Genomic DNA, 12403 nt, shown 5'->3' on the forward strand with positions numbered 1-12403 from the left:
GTTGGGAAAGGTACTAGGCACTTATATACAATTATATGTTAAAGTTTCAGCATTTAAAGTATAACAACAAGACATATATAGTCCTTGTAAGGTTCAAAATGAAAGTTGTAACTATTAACACATACACTAATAAGCGACAACATTATGACCACTGAGGGGTGAAGTAAATAATATTGAATATCTTGTGACAATGCAATATTCTGCTGGGAAACCTGTTGGACCTGCCATTTATTAGACATGTACCACCCACCTAGACAAGACCAGACACCCTCATCCAATAACAATGACACTCCTTGATGGCAGCAGCCATCCCCAGCAGGATGCAGTCTGACACATGCATATACACAAAACCACGGGAGTAACTCAAAAAACATGAAGAACAGCACAAGGTGTTGACCTGGCCTCCAAATTCACTAGGTCACAAACTGATCAAGTATCTGTGGTATGATCCACAGAGGCTCCTCCCTTCAACCACTACAACATTTATAAGACACAGGACACCTCAGAAGGCCGTCATTCACTGATAGTCCAACTGTTTTGAGCACAGAATCTGCACAGTATAGGAAGGTGGTCATTATGTTATGCCTGATCAGTGTACTAAACTTAAAGAACAGCTTTATCAGCCCATATTTCAAACCCGAACTAATAGAAATTAAATTGTGATCAAGGCATGTACAGTACTAATTACAAACCATATAATGCATCTTAACGACTGCTTACTGGTGGGACTTGTATAAATTATAAACATGGCCACTACACTGTTTCTGCAACAGTGCTGTTTCTGCACCTGTCACAACTAGGAAACATACAAACATCTTTACAGTCAAAATAACACTGATTGACTTCATAAGTGGCATTGCTGACTCGGACATAAGCCAGATGTTTCCTCTGCGCCCCGCAGTCACTGACGTTTTGGTCAGAGGTCACAAACAAGCTATCAGAGATCCTCAGGCTCAGCATCTCTCCCTGCTCTCCCATCCATCGTGTCTTCTGGATGATCTCTCCACACTTCAAGTTGGACAGCGGTTCCCACCATTCATTTTTTATGACTCGAACAATGGCCAAGAGCACTTTCTTACTCAGCTGAAATCACAGAATCCATATTTCTGCCATCTGTCGGCTCTGGAAGAATATTAGAATTTAGAAAGTCTCAAATCTTGTAGAGTATGGAATATTTTCATGCAGTCTAGGATAATCCTCACGGCAAGACCAAAATACTGCACCTGTATATTTGGGCGTGGCACTCTATGGGTATTTATGAGGCTCTTAATGTTTATAACACTGAAAACTAAAGAGTAGTAAAATAATTATCCAATATTAGGTGGTTTCAAGACGTCCATTTCTATCAGATGTCTGCTGAACAAAGCCCAAGACTCAACAGGACTATTAAGTCTTGTGAGTAATTCTTCTGTAAAAGATGAAAATGCGCTGGGGACACGTCTCAGATGCTAATTGACTACACTAATTTTGCAGCAACATGCATCTATGCGGGTTCATTTCCAGAATAGTATGTGGGAAATGAGCCCCCTCTACTGTTGGTTTAAGGTATTGTGAAGAAATTTCATTTCCTTGTGGTGAATCATTCCAGTCCAAAACTTGTGAGCATTTTCCACTGATGAAAGAACTGCCGAAGATCATTTGCATATTACAAGTCAATAAGTAGTTACATCACAAAATAAATTACAGTCCTCATGTATGTATGCACACAGGTATATGCTTGTCCAAAAGCTATTAAAAACCACATTAGTGAACCTTTTTATGTAATCTAAACATCCTCTACTATCCCATAACATGAAGGTCTGTCATACATTCTCACTAGTATACCAGATACACAGCTGTATAGGCAATATATTGTATATGGTACACTTACGGTACATTGATTCAATAAGTTAATTGGTGTTTTTATAAGAATAAAAATACGTGTTTGTAACCATGTTTCAGCAAGAATCGACTGTATTGGCCTCAGTGTAACAGAAAGGCTGGGAAATCTGAAAAAACAAAACAAAAATGTTGCTGGTATCTTCATAGGATTTGTTAAATATTACAGTAATATAGAATCTGCAAGTTCTCAAGATTTTCCAAAAAAGGGAAACTTATTTATAACGGATACTTTTATTATAAATAAGTAAGAATAAGTATTTCTGCTATAACTTCTATCCCTTTGCTATGGAATATTTTTGAAGCATGAAGACCATCGCACATTGATTCCCAACCTGAGGTCCAACAACCCCTGTGGGTACTCGAAATGGTGTGGTCCTCACTCAGAACCAGGTTATTTAGTTGGACTGTGAGCCGACTGTCAGTCAGTTTCTATTCTACAAATAAATACAGATGCAGGTACAGGCATGCATGTATCCACGCAATATTGGTATGCACATACATACATGCGTACAGATACACTTAAAATTACTTGAAATGTAATTAACTGAAAAGTGCAATGAATAAAAGTAATATAAATAAAACAGCACAAAAACTCAAATGTCTGGACCATCTGAATAAGAAGAGGAGTGGACTGAATGAATGTTTATTTATAGGCAATATTTGTGTTCCTGCTCTTTTCATTGCTCCATTGTTCTTTACACCCCGATGTCTTTTGATGACCTTCTTTTCTACCTGCCCTTTTTGTGGGCATGCACACGCACATACAGTACGAAAACACATTCACTTGACTTTCAAAGTTCAAGGGATGGGGCTTTTGGAAGGGGTGGGTGTCGGAGTGTGCACATTGTGTTCCATAATTGATGCTCCATATTACCTTACATCCTCACTGCCCTTGCTGCGCTACAAACAAAGCTCGCTCATTAACTATTCACCGGACAATTTTGAACAGAAAAATGATTCTGTGGATGTGGAGCGTGCACCACCCTCAGGCATCTGATTTCACAGCCGTGAATGAGACACGCACTGTCTCCACTGGCCATATTTTATCTTGACAGCAGATCTCTCCACATGTATTCAATGATCAGACGATGAGGCAGCCTTAAATCAAACCTGATGACTGATGGATATGCTGTTGGAGAGGGCTTGTCATTAAAAAAATGCAATAATTGGAGCTGCTATAAATATTACAGACGGTAAAGCAGCCAAAGGAAATTCATTAACGAGAATGCAGGAACTGGAAAAAGTAGCTATTGTGTTCTAGGTAAACACCAAGAAAGTAATATATGCATTTAGGACATGGTGGGTTAAAGACAATGTTTTGTCACTAATGGATGATGGAAACACATATTTTAGAGAATATACTTATACACTCACTCTCCGAGACCATGAATGTGTTTTAAAAACTCTGGCTGACTATATTCACCGACCCCTACACTCTCGCTCACTGGATGGACGATTTGACCAAAGCCGGACACAGAGGGTCTGGTCTGTCTTTATCAAGTGAAGACTCTCCAACAAAGATATTACAAGAAGTGGAAGTGGAACCACTGTGGAGGGTAATGTAGTGAATGCAACTTCTGCTTGGACATCCCTGAAACATGCAAGTTAGCGTTAGCTCGCGGTTAGCATTAGCATTAACATGTAAAAAGAATCCCCTAAATAATGATTAACTTAACATAATTTCAGTCACAATTTATTCTAATCCATAACTTATCCAGGCTGAAACTGATGATGCATTACATATTAATCTGACCTGATATGAAGTGCGTGTTGTTGATTGTCTCACTCCAGTCCTTTCTTTTAACTGCTAAAACCAAACCAAAGTTGTCTACAACTGGCAGCGGCTGTAAAACTTCAAGTTAGTGTTTTCGATTTTTCGGTTTTGGCACCAAAAAATACAACAAGATGCCATTTTCATGGTTGAAAGTGACTGTTCGCCTCAAGCGTCCCTCTGTTTTGCCTCCACACTGTGACGTCACAGTGACGTAGTCCGGGAGGGGTCTTTAATGCTTAGTCATTCGTATTATTTTAAATCGCTCTAATAAACATATGATGGCAGAGAAAGTCACAAAGTCCACATGTTTCAGTGTGCAATATGTTTATTTAAAAAAAAAAAAAATAGTCCATTTGACTTTTTTCTGTTGACTAAAAAGTTTCCACTGAGTCCAATATTGAAATGAAAGAAAAAAAGACAGAGAAGGCATCTCTACTTGGTCACGGTGCCTTTCCGATGATGAGGATGCTCATGAGGAAAACCATGATGAAGAAAATCCACATGAAGAATCTATCCATCACCTTGGCTATCTTCTTCCACTCTGCCCCCTTGGCGCATGTGGCCCTCTGCTCTCTAAAACAGTTTGCTATATACTCAACATTGCGCACCAGCTTGGTGTCCGCCCCGGGGATCCCACTGCCATGGCTACAGAACACACAGGGGCCAAAAGTTACGGTGGGGCCTTGAGGTGGAGGCTTTTTGTCTTCGGGGCAGCAGGGAAGTTTGTGATCCTCAGGGTAATACGGGACCTTCTGGTCTTCTTTACAGCAGTCACTCGTCGGGATTTTACCATTGGTGCTCTCATACTTTGAAGGTGCAAAACTGGACAGGTGGCTGTTCTCCTCTCGGGTGATGTGGTGCTGGACTTTCACTTTGGAGTGTTGAGGAAGTCTGGGAGTCTGAGGTCTGGGGTATCTGTGGCTGCGCCGGTCGTCTTGGCCGCCGTGGCTCCCAGGTTTCCCGTTCGAGTGCACGTGACCGTTGATTTGCGAGTGACGGGCGTCGTCCTGGGGCGAGTGAGAAGACGAAGAGGAGGCAGAGGCGCAGTTCTCGCCCACCTCGTAAACAAAGAAAATCTTGGACATGTAGTCAATGATGAGGACTTTGGCCCAGTGGGGAACTGGCTTGGCCTCTGCGCCGCAGAAGTGGATGTTCATGATGAAGATGGTGAGGGATGTGGAGGCAGTGACCATGGTCATGGTAGCAATATAGTACTTTCCTGTGTAACAGAAGGGAACAACAAGTTAGATAAGTTCTTTTGTGGTCTTTTACCGTCATTTCTCAGTATGTCACACTGTATTCCGTACATAATGTGCATGCTAACGTCATTGCATTTGCTAATTAGCAGTTAAAACAAAATTCTTCTGCGGCTATAGGGAAAATAATTGTAATCTGGAGATTTCTGAGTATATTAAAGACATCCTGTGATTACCCTGTGGCCTGTCCAGGGCACAAACCTCTCACCTAAAGTCAGCAACGCTTCAGGTCAGCCTCATTAGACAATTTTATGTCTAATATACCTTTTAACCTTAACATGCAACATGGAAAATTATTGCAATTAATCCTGAGGGGGAAATTTGATTAAAAACCACTGATGTTCACCCTGTGATGCAGCGAGAAGAAAGGTCAGGCCGTCATTAGTTCATTATGTTATATCATCTGCTGACCATGAGAGTTTGTACAAGAATTAGTGGCAATCAAGAGCGACAGCAATGCAATCTTCTGCGGAAAATCTATAAAACGGTCAATACGTGTTGGCTTTTACACTATCCCAAACAAATTACCTATAAGAGGGACACTTTCTGATGGCGGCATGCTCTCCGCCACCATCAGCTGGAACACGGTGAGAGCCAGGAGCACCGTCACCCCGAGGGAAACCTTCTCCCCGGAGTCTGCAGGCAGGTAGAAACCCAGAGGAGCCAAGAAGGAGATGAGGAAGCAAGGGAGGAGGAGGTTGAAGATGTAAAAGGAAGAGCGGCGCTGCAGGAGAACGGTATAGGTGATGTCTGGATACGGGTCGGAGCAGCAGCCGTACATTATGACATTCTTGGTGGCCGGCATCCCGTGGCACTCCCACTCCACGTTTTCCACAAAGTCTGACAGGTCGCCGCTCTCCATGCCCATAATGATGTCTACCTGGAATTAGGGTGAAGGATGAGTAGGCTCAGAGAAGGAGATATTTTCCAAGGAAAAGACAGATTAACCAACCAACAACTCAGGAAATGTATGCACACACAGATTTACGAACTAGAATAGGCAATGAGTAAAAGTATATGAGCATCTGATGTCTGATTCCAATCCCCTTGTCTAACACACAGCACTGGGTTGATTCGTTTTGGTGACACAGACCTGGTTGCCATTGTAAGTCCATGAACCAAAGGTGAGGTTGCATTCCTGGCTGTCAAACGGGAAGTAGGAGACGTCCACGACGCAGGAGCTCTTGGTGATGGCCGGAGCGTCCCAGGTTATCTCTCCATTGTAGCGCAGCCTCACATTGGTGTCCATCGGCCCCGAGAAGTCGTCGTCGGCTCTGGAAGAAGAGGACTAGTTGAGGGGAAATAACTTTGTGAAAGGCAGTGAGCTTCATATGAGGTGAGAGGAGTTTGAGAGTTGGACGTTTTTGTAGCTATTAGGCACCTGTCTATGTAATAAAATCTACGCTTACTGATATTTTAAAGATACAAGATGAAATGTATCATTAAGTTCGTTAGTAAGTATACATGCGTGTATGTGCAATGCTGCTGCTTGTGATATAAAAGTTCAAAAAGATCAAATTGATGTCTTTAGTGACTAAAACAAGGTTTTGAAGAGAAATCAAATGTAAGGTGCCAACAAGGCATTTTCCCCACTTCCAGTGTGTTCACACGCATATAAAAATCAATAAAGGCTACGCGTGAACGACGTACGGGCGTACTTGTTATAGAGGACGAGGTCGGGCCTCCACACCAGGCTGCTGGGGATGTGGATGACCTCCAGCCCGTCATAGTCCTCTTTATCCCACTTCAGGTACGCATCGTGCCACGTCTGCCTGATCCACAGGTAGGCGATCAGCACCTGGTTCCTCTCGTCCTTCGCACGCAGAGTCACATTCATGAGCTAACGAGAAAAAGTACTTGCAAAGCACAACCTCCTATGGAAGACATCACAGATTGCAGCCAAGTCTCTCTTCTAGATTTTTAGTTGCAATATCAAGTTCTAAGGTACGTTTGCTCTGCCTGTAACACACGTTTAAAAACTGATTTATATTCTGTGACGTTAAAGTCAGGGAGCAGCGAGGGACACTTCAAAAGCTTCAGATTAAAATTCTTGGCATAGCTTGAGGAGGATTTTGAGGACTTTTTTGTGAAATTGGTTATTGGGCCTATTTGTGTCATGTTTACCGCGTCACTGGTTGCAATGTAAGCCCATGATTACCAGGAGGGGCGTTCCTAGGGTCTGAAGGGCCCCTTGCAAAGGTGGTAGTTGGGCTTGTGGTTTGAGCCCAATCTAGCCAAATATGTCATATAAATGTATATAAATGGTGTCCCCTATTAGAATACTGTTGATGCACCACAGGGCCTTCATAGTTTTAAGAGGGTTTAGGGTTGCCTTTGCAAAATAATATACCAGAAGGTAGCTGACAGGGGGGCCCCTTTATCATTGTTTTCACAGTTAGAGTTTTCACTTTAACAATGTCTTGCTTTTTCATCAGATATTGGCATTTTTCCACTCCTAACATACACTTGGCGAGTACGAACACAAAGCTCTGGCACATCCGGACGCTCCTGTGCACTACCTGAGACGCTGACTTTTGTGATGACTAAGGTTTTTGCAGGTTAAGGTTTCCTGCTGACGACTCCTCCATGTAGCCCATGTTTGTACATCAATGCTGCACAGTGAAACACTGCACCACCACTCCAGTGTCAGCCAAACCATTCTGTAGCTCTCTCGCAGGCACATTCTTTTTTCTTGTCTTCCAGATCTCAGCTTCCCCTTGTCTGTACTTCCCCTTCGTTTCTTAATGGCATCGCGGACACTTGAAAATTGTTCGTGCTTTGAGATGTTTATCTGGTTTGTCGACGGCAATTAGTTTCATTTTACGCCCTCGGCTGGATACTTAGATAAGTTGGTGGTTGGCGAGTGTTACCACAGGGTGCGAAGAGACTGAAAATGTATCAGGCTCTACAGTTACCGTCAACTTTTAACCTGCTAACAAGCAAAATTAAAATTAGAACAAGAACGAATTAATGGAGTTTTGACTTTGTTCAATGCTTCGTGGAATGAGAGAGAAAGCTGCAGGGACTGTTCTTTCTCCTTTTCACTTTAGAAACCAACAAATTTGTTATTTACCAAGTTTTGCATATAACTTTATACCTACACATTAGATACGAGCAATAACAGCACCTTAGGGGAGAGATCCTCCTCTCAATCCCCTTCTCAGTTCTCAGCTGCTAATGGACATTACGTGGGCCGTTACTCAGATTATCCCAACAGCTGAAATCCAGACCCGTCTGTCAATATCAGGTGGATGATCAGTGACTGGTGGATGAGGGAACATATAACCAACCAAAGAACACATAACCACTTTTGAGTAATAGGACACTTTAACACACACACGCATTTGTGGTGTGGCCCTCGCTAGCGTTTCTTTAAAAATGACATTAAGTGTAGTAGGGGAGCTGGTTCTCATTCTTCAGCTACACACGCACTCATAATGCAAAAACTAATTTGCCGTAGGGTGACAACGCCGCTGAACCCGAACGGGAACCTGAACCAGCCGAGTAACTGTAGGAAGTTTACCTGTCATTCATCTACATCAGCGTCGTCAAACTCGGGCTTTGGTCACGGCACTGATACTGATGAAGATCCGTCAGAAGGCGAATCGACATTCAGCAGCTCATCTTCAACTTTTTGTTCCAGGTCCAGTGGTGTCACTTACACCATATGGATATCTGCATACTCAGGTTTCATCAGTAATTTGAAATTTTACTTAAGATTCGCTAATTGATCTGCCAGTATACTGTACTTTTTCGTTGTTGATTTTGTTTTGTTGCTTAGCAATAATTAAAAAAAAAGTTAAATAACAGGCATCACATATAGTATAATATAATGTATATAATGTGGGTAGATTAATGTACAGATTTCAAAAAAGGTTTTCTTTTTTTTTATTTAGGTAAAACATATACATATGGGTTTTAAGTCTTGCTGGTTAATTTATGGTTAATGTGTGGGACATGAGTCTCCAGTGAACAAATTAAATACTAAACAAGCTATGGGGCTTAAACTTAATGTGCTGTGTGGGGGACATTCTGGACATTTCAACGGTATATAATTGTTGAGCACATTTTCAAATTATGTGATATCTCAGCAGTGATATTTTATGAGAACAAGAGAGGTAAGCAGTTTAGGAATATACATTTATGGTGGTTCTAACGTGGACGTTTGATATTAGTTAGAAAAGGGGTATTAGAACCTTCAAAGCTCAAGTTCTTCATTTACAGTGGACAATGAGACCTAATACATCTGTGTTTCTTTCGAATTCATGGTATTACAGATGATCATAATTTGAGAGAAGCAGAGAGAGCTTTGCTCAGAAATGCATTTTTTTTTTTTTTTTTTTTCATTTTAGTTTTAGGTTTGTTTCTTTGTCTGTCAAAACTGCAGAGATGTCAAACTTTAATTTTGCTTGGTCTCAGGAGGATGACCAATTTATCAAAGAAATTCTCAGGTAAGATTTTTTTAGTTGTGGACAGCGATAACACACTGTATCCTCCGTATCATAATATACTGTACGCCATCTGTAATGAGCTTTCTTATGAGCTTATACTCACCATGTCTTTGATCTGAGAGAGGGTGATCTGTAAGGTGACGTTGAGGGCCCTGTCTGTGTCCTCCACAGGCCGCAGGGCGCTGGAGTAGTTCTCCATTAGATCGTTCAGGAGCTTCTGGGCGAAGTGACCCTGAGCAGAGTGAACCACTGGAGGGGGAAAGAATATTTGCTCATAAAGCAAATATTTTCCAGTTCATTACAGGACTGGACCTGAGCTTCTTAATGTGTGTACTCATATTTGTAAAACCATTCAGGGCCGTCATCTCTGAAAGCACAGGCCTTAATTTAAACTTCCTTAAAGAAGCTTTTTCTTAGCTTTTTCTTTTGTGTAGTCATTACTGATATTTGCTTCTTGAAGTATTAAGTACTATCGGGACATAAAGATACATGAAAATTCGAAGTACCTGTTTCTGTATTTCAAAGAATAATTTTATTTTTTGCCAGAATTTATTTTGAGTTCATAGATGAGAAAATGTGCATAGTCCAGCGTCGGTAAATATAATGTCATACTTTTATCACGCACTTCAGCTAAATAGTTTTACTTTAAAGCCATAGCGCGCTATGCGTAATTACGCAATCAGCACCAAACTTAACCTTGACGAACAACACTGACGTCTTTCTATTAAAAACTTAAAAGTCACGATTTGTTCAACTAATGTTCAAAAATAATGTTTGTTCGTGTGTAACGACTTGATCGAGTTTGTCTCACCTCCAGGAAGCAGCATCGCCAAACAGATTACTGGGATCATCGTGAGCATTTCTGAACACCGCCAAGATTAAAGGGAAACCTCGAGCAGCAATGAGCAGCAACAATCCCCGGTCTCATCCCCGGTGAGGCCTACATGATGCCCGTTCAACCCCGATTGAACTCGGCTGGAGATAGCAAGACACTATCTGTCCGTCCGGGCAGCGAGTCCAGCTCTTAGTGCTTGGCAGGGGAGCCAGCATGTCTGCTGAGCTCACTGAGACAAGGAATAGATCTCTGGCTATCACATAGCAGCAGCAGCAGACCGAGGGAAACAGGATGCCCGCGAATCCTCGCTTCATCACACACGGGACTATTCACCTGTCAAGCAGCCAGGTGCTGCTGCGGGGATGATCCACATTATGTACTGCCAATATCAGGAGGATGCGGAGGGGAAATATCAATAAAGGAACCCATTAGGGGAAAAAAAAACATCTGGTCAAACGCCTCAAATGTTAAATAAAACAATAAGCAATAAGGCCAGGAAAGGGACAAAAAACTAAATAAAATAAATAAAAATAATAATAATCGCTGGGATTTTAAACTGGACTCAACATGAGGCTTATTGATTACGTTTTATTTGTTACATTATAATTGTATATTATAATCTCCAAATTGTCTTTAGGAAAACCCTAAATAACTCTAAATAAATTCAATTTAATTATGTAAAGGCTTTTATTAACTGAAGACTGTGAACTAACCAATTATACACCGATGAGCCACAACATTATGACCACTGTCAGGAGAAGTGACCATCTTGTGACAGTTCAGTTTTCTTCTAGGGCCCCAAACTGATGGAGAGATGAAGTATGGACCCTCTACCTACTACATGTGTTCTATATTAAACTCAGCCTAGTGCTATTTATAAATATACATTATTATTGTCATTTTGCATTCAATATTAAGCTGTCCCTTATCCCTTTACTAAAATGTGTTGGATTCATGTTCATATTTAAAGAAATTAAAATTTGTGGGTGTAAACCATATATATATATATATAAAATCAACCAATCATTCTGCGACCCCCTAGAGGTTGAGGGTGTGGACCCCCTGTTGAAGATATAGGAAACTTTTAGACCCCTGTAATGACACTGCTTGATGGCAGCAGCCATCCCCATCAGGATGCATCCTGACACAAAAACAGTTAAGGAACAACTCAAAAAACATGAAAACCAGCACAAGTTGTTGACCTCAAGCTGACCTCAAAAATTCACTAGATCCAACTGGTCAAGCATCTGTGAGATGATCCACTGGGGCCCCTCCCCTCAACCCATAGGACCCAAAGACCCCCACTACAACATTCTGTTTCCAGACACCAAAAAACACCGTCAGTAGGCACATGTCCATTTTCTGATGAGTCACAACTGTTTTGGAGACACACACATTATTAGGGAGGTGGTCATAATGTTATGCTTGATCTGTGCTGTGCATGCAGTATTTTACTGAATAATAACTGTGTTTCCAGTCATTCCAATAAACGTGAATGTTACATGACTAACGTCAACGCTATGTGAAAGACCTCCCAACAGGAGTAGTGCAGGAGTCACAGTCCAAACCTACAGGTGAGTAGAACGGGAAGAAAAGGAGGTCGCTGTGCTGGTGTCAGCTCTTTGGAAGACTTGAGCGATGCAAAGAGTTTATTCGTGTATTTTTTAGTCATTCAATCATTACCTGAGCCAGGAAGCTTCCAGTCTGGTATATTAAGTCTAATATAACACAGTCCAGGACCCCGGGATGCTTGGAGGAGTTCCAGGTGGTAGATATGAATCAGTGATGTGCCAGCATCCAGGGACACGACACAAAAATGAGCCTGTGTCGATACCCGAGGCTGCTTCAGTTTGCAGCAGGTGCATCATCGTCTCTGGGGTCACATCACTCCCGACTGTTTATTTAGAAACGAGCCAGTGATTGATTTATTTTTACTTTTTTTTTTTTTTGGTGTAGGCTGAAATAATGCGTAAATGATTATTGCCAGGGTTTCTTGGACACGTTCAGCATGGCACAACACGCCACCAAGCAGGCCATCTGTTATCATACCCGGTCTAAGCTTGACGAGTGCCTGTTCACTTCCTTATTGCGGCTCCGAATGCTCTTGCTCCAACAGGAACTAAACGCAACGTCATTGCACCAAGTAGCACTGTGCAAAAGACAAACTCCACTCTGCACATTCTTCATCCAAATTGACCTTCTCGTT

The 12403-nt window shown here is 41.7% G+C and overlaps 1 protein-coding gene across 1 annotated transcript; it reads right to left on the bottom strand.

Annotated features, from left to right (window-relative positions):
• Positions 1-3968: 3968 nt before the first annotated feature.
• LOC125008139 (neuronal acetylcholine receptor subunit alpha-9-II) lies at positions 3969-10927 on the bottom strand. The gene is made up of 6 exons (XM_047585228.1): positions 10174-10927; positions 9466-9611; positions 6570-6724; positions 6005-6185; positions 5440-5791; positions 3969-4874 (listed from the first exon to the last, which is right to left on the bottom strand). Exons 1-6 carry the CDS (start codon positions 10220-10222, stop codon positions 4096-4098), a joined length of 1662 nt encoding a protein of 553 aa, XP_047441184.1. The 5' UTR covers positions 10223-10927; the 3' UTR covers positions 3969-4095.
• Positions 10928-12403: the final 1476 nt, after the last annotated feature.

The sequence above is a fragment of the Mugil cephalus genome, chromosome 5 (genome assembly GCF_022458985.1).
Source record: "Mugil cephalus isolate CIBA_MC_2020 chromosome 5, CIBA_Mcephalus_1.1, whole genome shotgun sequence".
In the NCBI taxonomy this organism is placed as follows: domain Eukaryota; kingdom Metazoa; phylum Chordata; class Actinopteri; order Mugiliformes; family Mugilidae; genus Mugil; species Mugil cephalus.